The sequence below is a fragment of the Vidua chalybeata genome, chromosome 15, assembly GCF_026979565.1.
Source record: "Vidua chalybeata isolate OUT-0048 chromosome 15, bVidCha1 merged haplotype, whole genome shotgun sequence".
Lineage (NCBI taxonomy): Eukaryota > Metazoa > Chordata > Aves > Passeriformes > Viduidae > Vidua > Vidua chalybeata.
In genome coordinates, this window is record NC_071544.1 from 2,242,318 (window position 1) to 2,260,436 (window position 18,119).

At 57.0% G+C, this 18,119-nt stretch overlaps 1 protein-coding gene across 1 annotated transcript in view; it reads right to left on the reverse strand.

The window, feature by feature from the left end:
- Positions 1-18,119, reverse strand: part of LOC128795830 (uncharacterized) — a 132,314-nt gene that overhangs the window by 20,237 nt on the left and 93,958 nt on the right. Inside the window, 1 exon segment of the mRNA XM_053956897.1 lies at positions 1,011-1,069. Within this exon segment, the coding sequence (XP_053812872.1) occupies positions 1,011-1,069 (59 nt within the window).

Consider the following 18,119-nt stretch of genomic DNA (forward strand, 5'->3'; position numbering starts at 1 on the left):
GGAGTGACAAAGCACAGAGATACAGGGCCTGAGCCAGCCAGATGAGGAAGCACATCACCCAGATTTACTCCTGATTATTCAGAGAGTATAACCCTCAGGTATGCCCCAAAAGATATTATCTTTTCACATATAAATTATCCTGGAGCCAGTCTCCTCATACACAGTAACCTCTGGTTGGGGTATTCACAGAGAAAGGTGGAATTCACTTAAAGCTCTCTCTTTCAAGGGAGTTCACCCTCTGAAGGGGATCCCTGTCCATGAACCAGGAGAGAAGATGGGAGAGGCAAAGAACAACATTTTGTTGTCAGTGGTCTCTTGCTGTGGACCAAGACAAGCAAATTTTGGTGGGCGAGAGGCAAGAGAGCCCCAGTCAGGAGCAGGGTACTCACTTGGGAGGTCTCTGCTCTGCTGCTGGGGCTTCTCTTCTGACCTCACACACACCCCACAGAGAGGTGGTGGAATCTCCCTCACTGGGGATATTCCAGAACTGGCTGGACACAATCCTGTGCTGTGAGCTCTGGGATGACCCTGCTGAGCAGGGAGGTGGGACGAGGTGAAGCTCTGTGGTTCCCTCCATCTGACCCATCCTGAGGTGAGCACAGAGCTCAAGGTTCCATGAGAAACTCCAAGGGAGTGATTTCCAGTGGCCTCCATGAAGGGAGAGGAATTAAGACTTTTGACTCAGGAAGGAATTTACATGCTCAGAATCTGCTTTAGCAAAGAGGCCTTTTTCTGTGAAACCCATTGTCCAGTCCTCTATCTCCCAACTTCACCTGGAATTCCTTTCAGTTCCTGAGGTGCAGGAACCAAACCCAGACACACCAGTGCCAAGAGCAGCTGTCACACCCCCACCAAACACAGCTGACACAGGAGCAGACCTATTTCTGACTCCATCAATGACAGGGACACTCGCTCTCAGAGCTGCCACTCATGGACTTCGCAGCCCTGAAAGTGGCACACCAAGAAAAGAAAACTTCATCCCACAGATAAATGAAGGAAGAGCCACTTACCCACTTGTTCCAGGTCTCTGGGTCTGAGAGAAGCGCCAATCTGTGTTAGGCTGAGCTTGCTGCAAAGAAAAAGAAGAGTTTTAATACCTCCATTCTTGCCTTTGAAAGTGAAAGTGAACTGATCCTGGATTATTTCAGTCTCGAATATCAGCATGTTCTGTCCAAGTGAAGCAAATCAATTAGAACAAAGAGAAAGCTCCCCCTCCCCCTTTCTTGAGTATTTCTGAAGCAACATGAATACCAAAAAGCATGACAAAAACTGTTCAGAGAATAATCTTCCAAAGCAGCTCAGGAAACCAGGCTGTGAAAGAAATGAAGCATGAAATAAACTGATAAGGGCATGAATTCAGCAGGAGCAGTGGTACCACAGTAACGAGCTTGGAGGAGGAAGGGGAGGTGTGAGGGGGTGGCAGAGTTAATTGATACTCAGAAAGATGCTCTTAATACTCTAAGGTAAATTGGTAACAGACCTTCCTAATCTCTCCTTCTTCTGTCCTTAAAAAGGCCTGCCTGAGATCTTGTTCTTATGCATGGTATTTGAGTGACTTTTCCTAGCTGTTGTGGCCCTGGAGCACTACAATATTTTTCTGTCCACAGAAAAATGAATAAACTTCCGACAGCAAGAGGAAAAAGCATTATTTGTTTAGGAGACACAATAACCTTCAGACACAACAGCACACTTTGTAACCTCATTAATAAGCCCCCATATCACTCTCTGCTCGTGTTATTTTACAGCCAGACAATGAACATTTTGTAAATAAGGAAGGACATGGAGCAAGCTTGTATTTTCCTGTTTGAATCATGCCTTTGTGGAAAGCACTAAATAGCACAACTGTTTCTGTTGGGAAAACACACACACTTCCGAAAATCATGATCATCCTGATGAACTCCAGACTGATGACATACTACCTGGAAAGGACAACACTTCCCTCAGCTATTTTAGGAACGAGCAGTTCATAGTCCCTACATAGTGGAAATCAGTTTTATAGGATTATTCTGCTTGTACATGCAATTACTAAAGAAAAGTGAAGACGAGTAGAGCTGACCTAGATTTTTATTTAGTACATGTGCTCTCACTAATTTCTCTGCAGCTTTGATGATACTCATGAAAGAAGATATTAGAATAAATTACTCCCCTAAAATAGATGCCCCACTGGTCCCCATGTTGAATGCAAATGAAGCTGTTTAAAGACTTGCCCTCCAGATTTCAGATACACATTTTTGCACACGCTGACACACAATACTGCACTAGATAAGCCCTTCCCAACATTTTGAATAGCCCTTCCATATTTTGAATTCCTGTTGTAATTACCATTTTCAAATTTAGGGCAGTCATTTTGTGACACAAAATTGCTTTACTTTTTATATCCCAAAGTTATAAAAGCTCCAGCTAAACACAGTCACCTACATCTATATTTAGGCATCTGAGTACAAACAGCTCAAGTTTTCAAAGCTTGACACTCCTCAGCCTCTGCAAGCCCAAGGGCACATAAGGTCACCAGGATCTTTGTGAATAATGTCACTCCTGACATTTCAGTATTTTAGTGCTGAATACTGAATTTAGCTCCTCGCTCAATATGACCAAGCTGGAAAACGATCCCTTGCCGAGGCACAGTCAGTAATTAATAACACTTGGGGTTTGAGAAATGAGAAATTTCTACAACACACCTCTAAAACTGAGCAAAAGAAACACAGGCAGACTTTCCTTTCAGATAGCCTCCTCCGCACCACAGCTCATGTGCCAGGTAGGAAAAATGGGTTAAACAGAACCAAGAAGTTAAACGCCCAGAAAACCTGTTCCTGACCACGCTAAGAATCACTTTAAATAGAAACAAGCACAAGCGGGGCCAAGGGGAAACTCTCCACTGCTACAAACACAGAGTCTTTGATTCTGTAACGCTGCTCAGCCCCTTCCCCCACCTCCACCAAACCGAGCCAAAACTTTCACCTGCCACCTCCCAGGAGATGACAGTGACACATGTTCCCTGAGGCCACTGTCTTAGGAGGAAGGACAGACAGAGAACAGCCAAGTGGCCTGGATATGACAAACTGTTGCACCCAGCAGAGAGCACAGTAAGAAACAGCCATCTCTTACCCCATCGCAGGGACTCGCTAAGGTGCTGGTCACCTGCTCATAGGCAGCCACGGTCTCCGCAGTGCTAGAATGGCTGAAGGGCTTTACAAAGAGGAAATCGCTCTGCTCGGACATGGGCGAGAAACAAGAGGTGTAATTCTGTGCCTGGGAGGTCAAGCCCGCTCCTCCCACATCCAGGTACTTGATGAAGCCATCTGGCTTCATCTGCCCTCGGAAATGGGAGGAGGGCTTGCGGCCAGTCCCCCGGCAGCAACCCGCAAAGGTCCAGCTGGCACTGCCGGCCTTGAGACACCGGGCAGCCACCAGCCCAAACATCACACAGGACACGAGCGAGATGGACACCAAGGAGATGATGAGGTAAAGAGTTAGGTTGGTATCCTCAGAAGAAGGCTGGGGGAGGTCCAAGGACTTGGAGAAGTCCTGCATGCCGTTTTCCTCCGGAGAAATGACTATTACCACGGAGGCCGAGAGGGACGGCGTGCCATTGTCCCTCACTTCGACCACCAGCCTGTGGGAATCTTCTGACTCCCTGAGAGCCTGTGCAACCCTTATCTCTCCAGAGCGGCGTTCCACTTGGAAAGGCAAAGCCTCAGCAGACTCCTGCAGCTGGTAGGACAGCCAGGCATTATGGCCACTGTCAGCATCAACTGCTACAATTTTAGTTACCAGATAGCCAGGCTCTGCCAAGGCCGGGATGGCTTGGTGGAAGGCAGAGCCCTTGGGGACAGACGGGTAGACAATGTTGGGAGCATTGTCATTCTCATCCAGGACAAACACATGGACCACAGCAGTGCTACTCAGAGCAGGAGACCCAGCATCCTTCACCTCCACAGGCACCTGGAATACCTTGTCCTGCTCGTAATCCAGAGCTCGCACAGTGTAGATGGTGCCATTGTCCTGATCTATTCGGAAGTAGGTTGAGATAGGTGCATCCTGCATCCCACTGTCCAGGATGGAGTAAGACAGCTTGGCATTGCTACCCTCATCAGGATCTGATGCTGACACTGAAAAGACAGAAGTTCCAGGGAGGGAGTTTTCCTGAACGTGAGCTGTATCAAAAGGGCTGGAGAAATTCGGTGCGTTATCATTCACGTCAGCAATACGGAGATAAAAGGTTTTTTGTGTGGCCCTCTGAGGCGACCCTGAATCCACAGCCCTCACTGTGATGTTGTATCCACTGGCCTTCTCCCGATCAAGGGGACCACTGGTGACCAGCGAGAAATGCTCTTTAAAAGATGACACTAGTTTAAATGGGAGCTCTTTTGCTATCTGCAGACGGACCTGCCCGTTGTCACCGGAATCGCTGTCCTTCACACCAATGAGGGCGATCACCGTGCCTGGGGCTGCATCCTCCTGCACTGGGCTGGAGACAGAGGTCAGCACGATCTCAGGGCTGTTATCGTTGATATCAATTAATTCCACTCGCAGGTGACAGTGGCCTTCCATGGCTGGGGATCCCTTGTCCCTGGCTCGAACTGCAATCTCGTAAGCACTGGATTCCTCATAATCCAGCGGGGCTTTGGTTCTGATCTCCCCTGTACGAGCATCTAAGGAGAACAGTTTGGTGAATTTACCGGGTGCATTATTGCTGGTTTTGAAAGAATATTCCACATCCCCGTTGGGACCTTCATCCAGGTCGGTGACATTCAGCTTGGTGACCAGAGTGCCCACTGGCACATTCTCCTCCAGAAGTACCTTGGATATGGGTGGGTCACAGACGGGAGGGTTGTCATTTGCATCCAAAACATGGATGGTAACCCTGGCAGTGCCAGATTTCACGGGATTCCCTCCATCCAGGGCTGTCAGAGTCAGATGATGAACAGGCACTTTCTCTCTATCCAGTGCTTTTTCAAGTACAATCTCGGGCATTTTAACACCATCTCCTCTCACGTTGATGCTCAGGGCAAAATGCTTGCTGGGGCTGAGCTCGTAGGTGGAGATGGAGTTGGAGCCCATATCCGGGTCTTCTGCTACCTCCAAGGGCAGCCGAGTCCCAGGGTTGGCTACCTCAGTGATCTCCAACACCACCTCTGGCTTGGGGAACTGGGGCGCGTTGTCGTTCACGTCGAGGACATCCACCTCAACACGGTGGAGCTGGAGGGGATTCTCCATGACGAGTTGGAGGTGCAGAGAGCACGTGGGGTTCTGCCCACACAGTGCCTCCCGGTCCAGCCTGCTGTCCAGGAGCAACACACCTGCCGCCAGGTCCACCTGGAAGTGCCGCTGCCCACCCTCGCTCACCAGGCGCAGGTTGCGGGCGGCCAGGCTCCGCACCTCCACCCCTAAGTCCTTGGCCAGGTCGCCCACAGAGAAGCCCGGCTCGCGATCCTCGGGCACGGAGTAGTGGAGCTGGGCGCAGCTGGGAGCCGGCAGGCAGGAGAGGGCTGCGAGCAGCAGCGGGAGCTGCCATGGCAAACTCTGTCCCGCGAGCATCCCGTGCCGGGTGTGCGAACGGAGCAGCGCGGAGAGGAGCGGCGGCGGCTCCGCGCAGCCTCCCCCTCCTCCCCGCCCCCGCAGCCGGCCCCGGCAGCCGGAACCCCTGCGCCCCGGGGGGGTCCGAGCGGGTTGTGCAGGGAGGAAGCCGCCGCCGGAGCCGCCGGAGCCGGACAGGGAGGGATGGAGGAGGCGGGGGAGGGGGTGAGCGCAGCCCCGCCGGCTGAACCGCTTCTCGATACGCAAAGACACACAAAGTCGGCGAGCGGAGGGGATGGACCGAGTGACAGTTTTACGTCTCCCCACAGCCCCCTCCTCCTCCGCCTCCTCCTTTTTCTCTCCCTCCTCCTCCCCTTCTCCATCTCACCGCCTTCCCCAAAATACGCACGGCGTAGCCCTCCCCTTCCCCCGCTGCCGCCACTCCGCCCCCGCAGCGCCGGGAGGGCGCCGGGGACTCCCGGCAGCGGGAAACCCGCTCCGCCCCGCCCCGCCCCGCCCGGCTGCTGGCACCGGGCACCGGCGGACACCCCCTCCCCAAAGCCGGTCGGTTCGGTGCCGAGCCCCGCGAACACCGGGGTTGTGTTCAGGCTGGAGACCACGCCCCCGAGCTCACCTCGCCGCACAGGGTGGGATCCGCGGAGGGTTTCACAAACATGAACTCGCTGATATCCGAGACAGGCGAAAAGCAGGAGCGGTAACGAGGGGCGGGAGGTGCCGTTGCTGTCACCTGCACGCCCATCACAGTGTCCCCTTTCTTAGGCTCATAGTGCAAGTGCCCAAAGATGTGGCTGGGAGGAGGCTGAAGCGTGTTCACGCTCTCCACGCAGCAGCCCTGGTTGGCAGGTGCAGAGCCCCGCCGGAGGCACCGAATGCCCAGCGCTGCCAGTGCCACCAGCGAGACGGTGGAGATGAGCACCAGGGACACAATCAGATAAAGCGTAATAGTGGGCAAGCCCCCACCATCAGCAGCCTGAGCCTCGGAGCCCTGCAGGGCCTCGGGACCCTTCTCCTCCACCAGCACCACCAGTGTGACAGCTGTGGAGAGCGGGGGCTCCCCGGCATCCCGCACCACCACCAGCAGTTCGTGCTCAGAGGCGTCCGTCTCCTGCAGAGCCCGCATGATCCGGACCTCCCCGGAACGCAGGGCCACGCTGAAAAGCCCCAGGTCTGTGGCTTCCACGAGGTGGTAGGATAGCCAGGCATTGCGCCCCGAGTCCGCATCTATTGCCACCACCTTGGTGATGAGGGCAGGAGGGACGATGGAGGGGGAAATTCGGAACTGAGTAGCAGAGTCCTCCCCAGCCCTGGGGAAATGCACCCGTGGGGCGTTGTCGTTCTGGTCCACTACAAAAACATGAACCAGTGTTCTGTTCCTCAGGGCCGGGGAGCCACCATCAGAGACCTCCACGTGGAACTGGAGATAGGTGGTTTGCTCATAGTCAAAAGGGAATTTGGCAGTGACCTGCCCATTCGTGGGATGTATCGAGAGGTAGCGAGTAGGATCCAGGCCTGGATCTGTCCCAGCAGCTCGCAGGATGGAGTAGGACAGGCGGGAATTCTGCTCCGAGTCAGGGTCGGCAGCAGAGACTGTAACCAGCACACTGCCCACTGGATTGTTTTCTGCCACCAGCACTTCATAGGACGCTTGCTCAAACTGGGGAACGTTGTCATTGACATCTATCAGGGTGATTGGCAAGATGGTGTGGCGGGAGAGAGGGGGATTGCCCAGGTCCGAGGCAGAGACGGTGACATTGTAGTAGGCAACATGCTCCCGGTCCAAACGGGTGCTGGTGAGCAGCGAGTACTGGTGCTCGTAATCCTTACGCAGCTGGAAGGGAAGATCTGGAGACACGTGACACAGGACCTTGCCCTGCTCGCCAGAGTCCCTGTCTCTGACGTGTATCACGGCCACCACTGTGCCCGGCAGTGCATCCTCGCTCAGGGTGCTCGAGAAGGAGGTAAGAATGACCTCAGGCGCGTTGTCATTGACATCAGTGATTTCCACCACCACGCTGCAGTGCTCCTCCATCGTGGGCGACCCCATGTCCTTGGCCTCCACTTCGATCTCATACACTGTCGCCTCCTCAAAGTCCAGGTTGCCCTGGACACGAATCTCCCCAGTTTGCTCATCAATGGCAAAAATCTGGCGTAAGGCAGCCGAGTTGTGGCTACTGAGGGAGTAGCGGATGTCTCCGTTGGGTCCTTCATCCACATCCGTGGCATTTAACTTCACCACGAGGGTGCCCAGCGGCGAGTTCTCCACCAAGCGTGCTCCGTATGATGGTCTATCAAAGACCGGGTGGTTGTCATTGGCATCCAGGACCTGAATGGTGATGCGTATCTTGCTGGACTGTGGGGGAGAGCCCCCATCTTCAGCAGTCAGGACCAGGTAGTGGAAAGCTCTGAATTCCCGGTCCAGGGCCCGCTCCAGCACCAGCTCAGGGAACTTCCCACCATCAGTGCGAGCCTTCACATTGAGGTTGAAGTTGTCATTGGCACTCAGGTGATAGGTCTGCAAGGTGTTGGTGCCCACGTCGGGGTCCTGGGCTGGCTGGATGGGGAAGCGGGCACCCAGAGACGCCAGCTCGTAGATGCGCAAGGAAACCTCATCGCTGGGGAACTCCGGGGGGTTGTCATTGATGTCCAGGATCTCCACCTCAATACGGTAAAACTCCACCGGGTTCTCGATGGCAAGTTTCAAGTGGAGGAAGCAGCGTGGGTTCTGCCCGCAGAGCTGCTCCCGGTCTATCCTCTCGCTGACCATAATAACACCGGTGTTCACATTGACAGAGAAGTACTGGGAATCCGAATCCGACAGTACCTGCAGATTAGCTGCCGCCAGTTTAGCCACATCGGTGCCCAGGTCCTTGGCGATATTGCCCACAAAGGCACCCCGTGTGAGCTCCTCCGGGATGCTGTATCGGATCTGAGCAGATGAGCTGTGCAAGAACAAACAGAAGGAGAATACACGCGGCAGCCCCAGGGACCGGCGCGCCTGCCCTGCCCTCGGCATCCTTGCCGGGTGGCCGGCCGGGGAGCGATGCCCTCGGCGCCGGGGGCCGCGCTCAGCGCTCGCCGCTCCCATTCATTGTTTGGGGCGGACGCGGCTCGACGGGGCGGGGGGAGCGCGGCCGCGCAGCCGCGGCGCCATTGGCTGCGGGCGCGGCGGCGCCGCTCCAATCGCCGCGCTCCTTCCCCAGGACAGCAACACCGGCGCCAATCACGGCCCGCGCGCCGCCGCCGCGCGCCGCGAACCGGCGCGGCCGCTCCGCGCCCCCCGCGGGGCCCGCGCCGTCGGACCCCGCCCGGCATTGCCGCTCACCTGGCCGCGGTCCCGCAGCGTGCCGGCGGCGGGCAGGAAAGCCCCGCTTTCCCTCGGCAGGGTGGCGGGGGTTGGGCAGGGCCGCAGGAAGGTGAAGTCGCTCCGCTCGGAGCCGGGGGAGAAGCAGGTGCTGTAGCACTGGGACGGGGAGTCGGTGGGTCGCAGCGTGACCTCCATGTACTTAAGGGTGCCGTCGGAGCTGAGCTGGAGCTTGGGGCTGGAGTGCTTGCAGAAGTCCCGGGACGGTGACTCGCTGAGCCAGCAGCAGCAGTAGGGTGAGACGGCGGCACGGCCCCTGCGCCGGAGGCACCGGGCGGCCAGGAGGGTGACAGTGGCCAGTGCCACCGTGCTAATGGCTGCCAGAGCGATGATCAGGTAGAAGGTCAGGTCTGGCTTCTCCTTGACACCAGCCAGGAAATCCTGAGGCTTGAAGTTCTCCTCCAGGGCTGCCTCCTCTAGGGCCACAGTGATGGTGGCAGTGGTGGAGAGCGGAGGGTCACCATTGTCCGTCACCAGGACAACGAGCTGCTGCACTGCCATGTCGCTGTCCTGGAAGGCACGCGCCGTCCTCACCTCCCCGGTGTACAGCGACACATGGAACAAGGAGGGGTCGGTGGACTGCGGCAACAGTCGGTACGAGAGCCAGGCATTGTGCCCAGCATCTGCATCCACTGCTGTCACCTTGGCCACCAGGTAGCCCGGTGGGGCAGACAGCGGGACCCTCTGGGGTGCGGGCACATCACTGTCACTGGCAGGGTGCAGGATGGTGGGGGCATGGTCATTCTGGTCCAGCACAAAGATGTAGACGGTAACATTGGCATAGAGAGGGGGGGACCCCGAGTCCCTCACGACCACAGACACTGGCAGAACCTGCAGCAGCTCGAAGTCAAAGGTGCTCTGAGCATAGAGATTCCCATTGTCAGGATTGATGTGGACAAAGGAAGAGATGGGGGCATCCTGCACTTGGCCACTCTCTATGGAGTAAACAAGCCGGGAATTATCCCCGTCGTCAGGATCTGAGGCAGAGACAGTGCACAGCAGTGAGCCAGGCGGGTTGTTCTCCTGGAGAAAGGCTTCGTAGGAGGGCTGCGAGAAGCGTGGGGGGTTGTCATTCACATCAGATATATTGAGGAGCAGCGTGAGTGTGGTGGTGAGGGCAGGAGAACCACCATCCTGGGCGATCAGCTCCACTGCATACTGTGAGGTAGACTCTCGGTCCAGGTTCTTTTGGGTGACCAGGGAGAAGTGGTTCTGAAGTGACCTGATGGCAAAAGGCACATCGGGGGAGATCTCCAGACTCACATCCCCGTTGGCCCCCGAGTCTCGGTCCCGTACATTGAAGAGCCCCACGACAGTCTCCGGTGGGGTGTCTTCTGGCACCGGATTCAACAGGGAGGTGAGCAGCACCTCAGGGGAGTTGTCATTGGCATCCTCCACTTGTACCTGCAGCACGCAATTTCCCTCCATCTCCGGGACCCCGCCGTCGTGGGCTCGCACATAGATCTCATAGAAACGTGATTCCTCAAAGTCCAGGGCCCCGCTCACCCGGACCTCGCCGGAGCGGGGATCGAGGGCAAAGAGCCTCCGCACTGAGTCGGAGGTGTGAACCCCGAAGGAGTACTGTGTCTCCCCATTGGGACCCTCATCAGGGTCAGACGCATTGACCCGGAGGAGCACAGCCCCCACAGGTGTGTTCTCCGGGACTTTCACCCTGTATGTGGTGTGGTCAAAGGTGGGTGCGTTGTCATTGACATCCAGGACCTGGACCGTTATCTGCGCCGTGCCTGAGCGCGCTGGGCTTCCCCCATCCACGGCCGTCAGCACCAGCTGCACCTCTGGCTGCTCTTCCCGGTCCAGGGCACGCTCCAGCACTAGCTCCGGGAAGAGTTTGCCATCCGGCTGCTCCTTTACATCCAGGGAGAAGTGGGAGTTGGGGCTCAGCCGGTAGGAGCTCACAGCATTGGTGCCCACGTCGGGGTCCTGCGCACTCTCCAGGGGGAAGCGCGCAGCCACCGTGGCAGACTCGGCGATGCGCAGGGTGCGGTGAGCGGTGGGGAAGCTGGGGGAGTTGTCATTCAGATCCAGGATCTCCACTTCCAGGCGGAAGAGCTGCAGGGGGTTCTCTGTCACCACCTGCACCGACAGCACGCAGCTGGCAGCTGCTCCGCACAGACGCTCGCGGTCCAGCCGCTGGCTCACCACCAGCGCGCCGCTGTCCAGGCGCACGGCAAAGTAGCGCAAGCTCTCCTCTGAGCCCAGGCGCAGCCTGCGTCCCGGCAGCTCCTCCACCTTCAAGCCCAGGTCCCGGGCCACGTTCCCCACCACGGTTCCCAACTCTGACTCCTCAACCACCGAGTAGTGGATCTGCCCGGAGACCCAGCCCCAGCCGCAGAGCAAAAACAAACTCAGTACTTGCCATTTCCAGGCGGGTCGCTGGAGGCTGGCACGCTCCATGTCCGTGCGCATCCGGCCCGGGACACAGCAGGCACTGAGGAACTGCAAATAAATCCCTGGGTCTCTCTTGCAAGGCTTAGAAAACAGCTCCGGGGCTCCGGCAGGCTGCGGCTCCAACTGTCAGCCTCCAAGCAGAGGGGGTGGGCTGGGGGAGGGGAACTGAATCACAGCCCCAGCGCGGAGGTGGGAGGGGGGGTGGGGGAGAAGCAGATTTCCCCCCCTCGCTTCAGATCAGCGCCCAATTGGCCGAGAGCTCCATCCCCTCTCGGCCAGCAGTGGCTCCGGAGGTGCGGGAAGCAGGGGCCTGAGCCGGCAACAGCGGGGCTGCCACCCCCGGCCTCCCCTCTGCCAGCCTGACTCACTTGCTCCGACAGCTCGCTTTGCGTTCACAGGGAAACTGCACGTCCTGGCAGCCTGGAAGCAAGGTACAAGCCCTCCCTGTGTGCTCCCCCTCCACAATGGTGGCTTCACATCATGCCCACAGACAAAGGGCAGCTGTCATGAACGCAGGCCAAAGGACTTTTCATGCCCAATGAAAAGGTGATTGTTAGAGCCCCGAGGTGCCAGGGGCTCTTCTCTCACCCCTCTTCTCCCCCTCAGCTACTGCTTTGGCTGCTGCCTGCACCCCATGATTGCCTCTCTGAGTGAGGCATCACTGCCACCGGTACCACCACCAGCCAGCAGACCTTGCACTTGGAGGGGGACACCCACCCCTGCCAGCCCACCGTGGGAGTGGCTGGCTGAAGGTGCAAAAGCAAAGGCAGGTGAGCCATTTAAAGCCAAAATACAATTGGTCCCAATGCACACCTGACTGCAAGCCACTTCCTCACGCTGGGGCACAGAAGGGCTCAGTCTTCACAGTACCCAAATCACTGCAAACACACAGAGCCAGACAATAAGGCCACCAATAAGGCCACTAGATCACCACAGTGATCACAACACCAGGTCAGGATCTCAGACTGGGAAGGAAGCCCAAGCCTCCCACCTGGCAGACACACACACTGATACTCTGTGGCAGGTACAGCTTTGCAGTCAGTCTCCTGAGGGCAGAAGCAGGGGTCTTAGCCTCCCCAGGGGGAGCACAGTAATTTCCTGCTCTTCCTGTCACAGATGATATTGGCAAGCTGCAGACTTTTAGTTCCATTCACATCCCTGCAGAAGCCTTGTGCAGAGTCACAGAATGGCCTGGGTCGGAAAGGACCTTAAAGATCATCTCATTCTGACCTCCTGTCATGGACAGGGACACCTTCCACTAGACCAGGTTGCTCAGAGCTCAATCCAGCCCAGCCCTGAACACTTCAAGGGATGCAGCAGCCACAGCTTCTCTGGCCAGCCTGTACCAGTGCCTCAGCACCCTCACAAGGAAGAATTTTTATACCTGTTATCTAATCTAAACCTTCTGTCAGTTTAAAATCATTCCCTCTTGTCCTGTCACTATGTGATTTTGTAAGAAGTCCCTCTCTGTATTCTGTCCTTGGTGCACTGAAGGCCACCCTGACCCTCCCTTGTATGCACACAGACCCTGGGGGCTGGGGTCCGCAGCGGCGTGGCAAACAGGGGACCCAGCACCTGCCTGGGATCCTGCCTGTCCCCACCACCTGGGCACCAGAAGGACCTGAGGAATAGGTGAGAGAGGCTGAGGGAGGCACGGGAGGCAGTGACGGGGACAGCATCCTTCTGCCGAGAACAGGGACGGTGAAGGTGCTGCAGTCCAGGGTCCTCCCTCCCGTCTGCAGCACTTCCCTGCCTATTCTAAGAGCCGCGAGGCGGGACCACCCTGCTGCCAGTCAGGGAGAGACACAGGGAGGAACCTTATGAATGGTGAGAACACTGCCCGTGTCCCACCTACTGCCGGCTCCGGAGGAGGGGGGAAGGCGTCCTTAAAGAGACAATGCAGAAAAACACTGGACAAGGGATTCCCCAGCACACAGAGACCAATTCCTTCTCGTACATATTCATTCCCCCAGGGCTCTTGACGGTGCCACCAGCAGGAAGCTGTCACAGTAACCTTGGCTCTGGAATGTACCCTGTCCCCGGTCAGGCTGAGCCCCGGACATACAGCTGGGTGACAGACAGAGCTTTCCACTGGCAATACAGGGTGCTGCACCCCTAGGAATGGGTTTGGTGCTGCTGCAGTGCCTCAGCAGAAGAAGCCCCCTGCAAAGCCCACACAACCTGGGAGAAACCTCTCAGTGCCCTGACATGGCTCGGGCACCAAGGACTTGGAGCAAGGGCTTTACACGGGGGATTCTGCTGCTGTTTGGGCCTGTCAAAGCTTGGGATGGGGACAATGGGACAAGGCAGGAAGGGTATGGGGTGTCTAGGATGGAGAAGGAGATGTTCCTTAAAGGCACCAAGCCAGACAACCCAGGGATCACTGGAGATCCTGCAGGGTAGGCTCCCTCATGGCAGGACACGCCACCTGCTAGAGACAGGGCCAGCACCCTTCCCCCTGCATCACTTTTGGGGGTGGGCTGTGCCCTGCAAAGCAAGGAGGTGTAAAGCCTTTGCAGGCTTGACACAGTTCGTTGTCACCACAAAGACTGAAAATCCAGGGCCCAGAGCCAACCCAGCTGATTTCTCATTGCCAGTGCCTTTCCAGTGCAGTACTGGGGAGTAGGAGGGAGTCATGGCTGGGGCTCAGGTTTGCTGCCCTCCTTCCACCCCCACCCTCAAATCATTTATTGCCCTCATCCCCAAAGGCATCTTGCCAGGATGCTTTGGTGGAGAGGACATCCTTGTCCCCAGCCATAGCACAGCCCTCACAATGCAGAGGAACACTTGCTCCTGCAGCTGCTGCAGCCATTCTCACCTGCCACAAATCAGAAGTGCTGAGTCTGAGCAATGACGCAATCAGGGGAAAAAATAAAAAGGCATAAAAGAATTCTGACAGGTTTCTGCCTCCTTCTGTGATTTGGCCACACTGAGCAGGCAGCACACGCAGCCTCACACCCATGAGCAGCTTCCGCTGCACCTCACTTCCTTCTGCTCTAAGGAACCAGTCGCTCCTGCCCACTGCTCCCAGGAAGGACTAATTACCAGCACCAACGACCTTGGAAATCCACCAGATCCACACTCTACCTCCACTGGATCCACTACCTGGCCTCACCTCTGAGGACTGAAGCATTCCTGTAATTGAAAGCTTTCAAAATAAGCACAATTCTCATCGGGGGAGAAGCACAGAAGCTGCTGCCATGCGCAAACGCCTTCCAGCCTGCAGTCAGGACATCAGACATCACCCAGAGACAGCATATTACAAATCATGCAGAGCTTGTAATAGGGTTTTTGAACAACATCTGAGTAGGGGACTCACCACCCTGCTCAGAGCCAAAATCCAGCTCAGCAGAACCCTGCAAGCAACTGGGGCAGTCTGCAATCCCACCCCCTCCCCCAAAGCAAACATCAGCACAGAACTTCCATGGAAATAAAACCGGAACCATTCAGGAGTCAAACATGAGGAATGGCACAGGTGGAAGGGACTGCTCTATGACCACAGTCTGTCAGAGGAACCAGCATCATCCTTCAGCTCTGCGTGCTGCACTGTGAGAGGCGACACACCGATCCCCAGCTCCCAGCCCCATCTGCACCCCCAGCTCTCCAGCCCCCACCAAGTCACGACGCACAGAGATTACGTTCCCCCACAGTGCAAGTGCTCCCCTTGGCTCTCCTTTTGCAAAGGGAAGGAAATACCAGTAACAACAAACTTCTGCCAAGGATTAACAAGTGGTTTCAAGCTGACCTCAGCCTCCACCGGTTACTCATGCAAGGCGTACCCAAAACAGCATCCAAAAGACGTATGACTGCCAAAATGAGCAAACTGACTCACTTGATCCTGCTCATCACAGTGCAAAAGTCATCAGCCCTCAGGATGGCTCATCTGACACCAAAGAACACCTGATCAGCTGTATGGGCATGACACGACTGGATGTCCCTCCCAACCCCAACACGCAACCACACACGTATGGCACAAACGAACCGTGGCTCTGCCCAGCACTGGGACATGCCAAGGAAGGAGCTACATTACCTCGGCAGGTGTGGGGAGCCGGCTGGCGGTGCCCACAATCTGGTGGTACAGCCCTGGCTCACCATTCCTTATGGTGCCCTGGCGGCTCCCCAAGGGGCTGGAAGTGAAGGGCTTTTTACACAGGAGATCACTCTGGCGAGAGTCTGTGGTGAGATAGACCTGGTGGTAGAAGCTGGGTGGTGTGAAGCCACCCCTCACGGCATCAATGTGGTGGAAGGGCCCTGGTGTCCTGTACGTGGTGCTCCTGGAGCTGTTGTACAGCTCCCTTGACTGCCTCCACTTGTAGCACTTGAAGATGCCCACAGACAACATGGTGATGAAGAAGGCTGCTGACACCAAAATCACAGCCAGGATGAGATAGAAAGTCACATGTCTCCTGGGATCATTGGCAGGTGCCACATCAGTGAGGTCAGTGAGCACCTCCTTGACCATCTCGGCCACAGAGATGGAGATGGTGGCACTGGTGGACAGCACAGGCTCCCCATGGTCTTTCAGCAGGATGACTAAGGTGTGCTCGGGAGCGTCGTCCTCGCGGAGCTGGCGGGCTGTGAAGATCTCCCCATTGTGCAGCCCAACCGAGAAGAGGCTTGGGTCAGTGGCCTGCAACAGGGTATAGGAGATCCAGGCATTGTACCCTGCATCCGCATCCACCGCCACCACCTTGGTGACCATGTGCCCGGCAGGAGTGCCTGGTGCCACCACATCGGTGTAGGTGGCGGTGGTGTTGGGGTGAGGGTACAGCACCGTTGGGGCATTGTCATTGAGGTCAGTGACAAACACACTGACTGAGACATTGGTGGCCAGAGGCGGAAAGCCACCATCCTGGACCTGCACCATCATGTTGAATTCCACCTGGTCCTCATGGTCCAGGGAGGTGAGCACATACAGGGTGCCATTCTCCCGGTTGATGGAGAAGAGGTGGCCAAAAGTGGTGTCACCCTGCAAAAGGGTATAGGAGAGGTGGGCATTGCGCCCGAGGTCCGGATCCGTGGCGCTCACATTAAGGATGGGGATGCCAGGCATGTTGTTCTCCAGAACGTAGACATCATAGGAGTCCTGGGACGACCTGGGAGCGTTGTCATTGACATCTGACACCTGCACCAGGATGTGTTTTACTGCAGACAAGGGTGGTGAGCCCGAGTCCTTGGCTGTGATAGTGATGTTATACTCTGCTGCCTTTTCCCGGTCCAGAGCTCCTTCTGTTTTCAATGTGTAGTAATTTTTGAGGGAGGAGCTGAGCATGAACGGGATCCCAGGGGAAATAAAACAGTTCACCAGGCCGTTGTCATGGGAGTCCAAGTCTGTTACACTCAGCAGAGCTACGACCGTCCCTGGGGCTGCATCTTCAGGCACAGGGCTGTAGACAGAAGTCACTGTCACCTCTGGAGCATTGTCATTCACATCCACGACTTCCACCAGCACTTTGCAATGAGCCACACCAGGAACGGCTCCCTTGTCTTTAGCCTGTAAGTAAATCTCGTACAACTTTGTTTCCTCATAGTCCAGCTGTCCCTTGACCCTCAACTCCCCTGTGGCTGAGTCCAGAGCAAAGAGTTCTCGTACCTTGGCAGGGGTGTGGCTGCTGAAGGAGTAGACGATGTCTCCATTGGGCCCATCATCCAGGTCGTATGCACTGATCTTGGCGACCAGGGTACCGCTGGGCGTGTTCTCCCTCACACTCGCCTTATAGGTGGACTGGTTGAAGACTGGGGCATTATCGTTGGCATCTACAACGTCAATGTGGATCTGCACGTGGGCCGACCGTGGCGGGCTGCCTCCATCCAGCGCCGTCAAGACCAAATTCAGCTCCCTTTGCTCCTCCCTGTCCAGCTCCTTCTCTAACACCAGTTCCGCATACTTGCTGCCATCCACCCTTGTCTGCACGTCGAGCGCAAAGTTCGGGTTGGCGCTGAGCTGGTAGGTCTGCAAAGAGTTAATTCCCACATCGGGGTCTTGCGCGCTCTCTAGCGGGAAGCGCGCTCCGGCAGCTACCGACTCACTGATTTCCAGCCTCGCCTGGCTGCTGGGAAAAACCGGATCGTTGTCATTGATGTCCTGGATCTCTACAGTGCCGCTGTACAGCTCGAGCGGGTTTTCCACCACGATCTCAAAGCTGAGGGAGCAGGGAGAGAGCACGCCGCAAAGCTCCTCCCGGTCTATCCTCTCGTTCACCAGCAGCGCCCCGCTCGTCAGATCTACCCCGAAGTACTTCTTGTTGCCGCCGGACACCACCCGCAATCGGCGCCCCGGCAGCCGCCCGAGGTCCAGCGCCAGGTCGGCTACCACGTTCCCCACCGCGGAGCCTCTCCGCGCCTCCTCGGGGATCGCATAGCGAATCGCGGCGGAAACCCAGTCGGAAACGCCGAACAAAAGCAAGAGGCTCAGTACCTGCCCCGTCGTCACCCCGCGGCTCCTCACAGCAACGCCGTTCATCGCACAGGACGGCCGCGCTCTCAGCTTCGCCCCCCCGCCCCGGCTAGAAACTCTCAGCTCGCCCCGTCATGCCGCTGCCCAGCGGCCCCGGGAAGCGGCGGCGGCGGCGGGGAGCCGGGCATTGCTCGGCGGGCTCGGCAGTGACTCACTCGCAGAGTCTCTCTGAGCCTGTCTGCGCCTCATCCCGGCTCCGAGCGGGGCCGGGCCGCCAGTTCCCCCCCGCTCCATCATTGGCCGACAGCGGCACACAGAGTCCCGTCCAATAACTGCACAGAGCGCAGGGCGCCGGAGCCGCGCCGCCGCCGAGCCCCGCCGGAGGGAGCGCGGCGACCGCGGCCCGAGGACAGC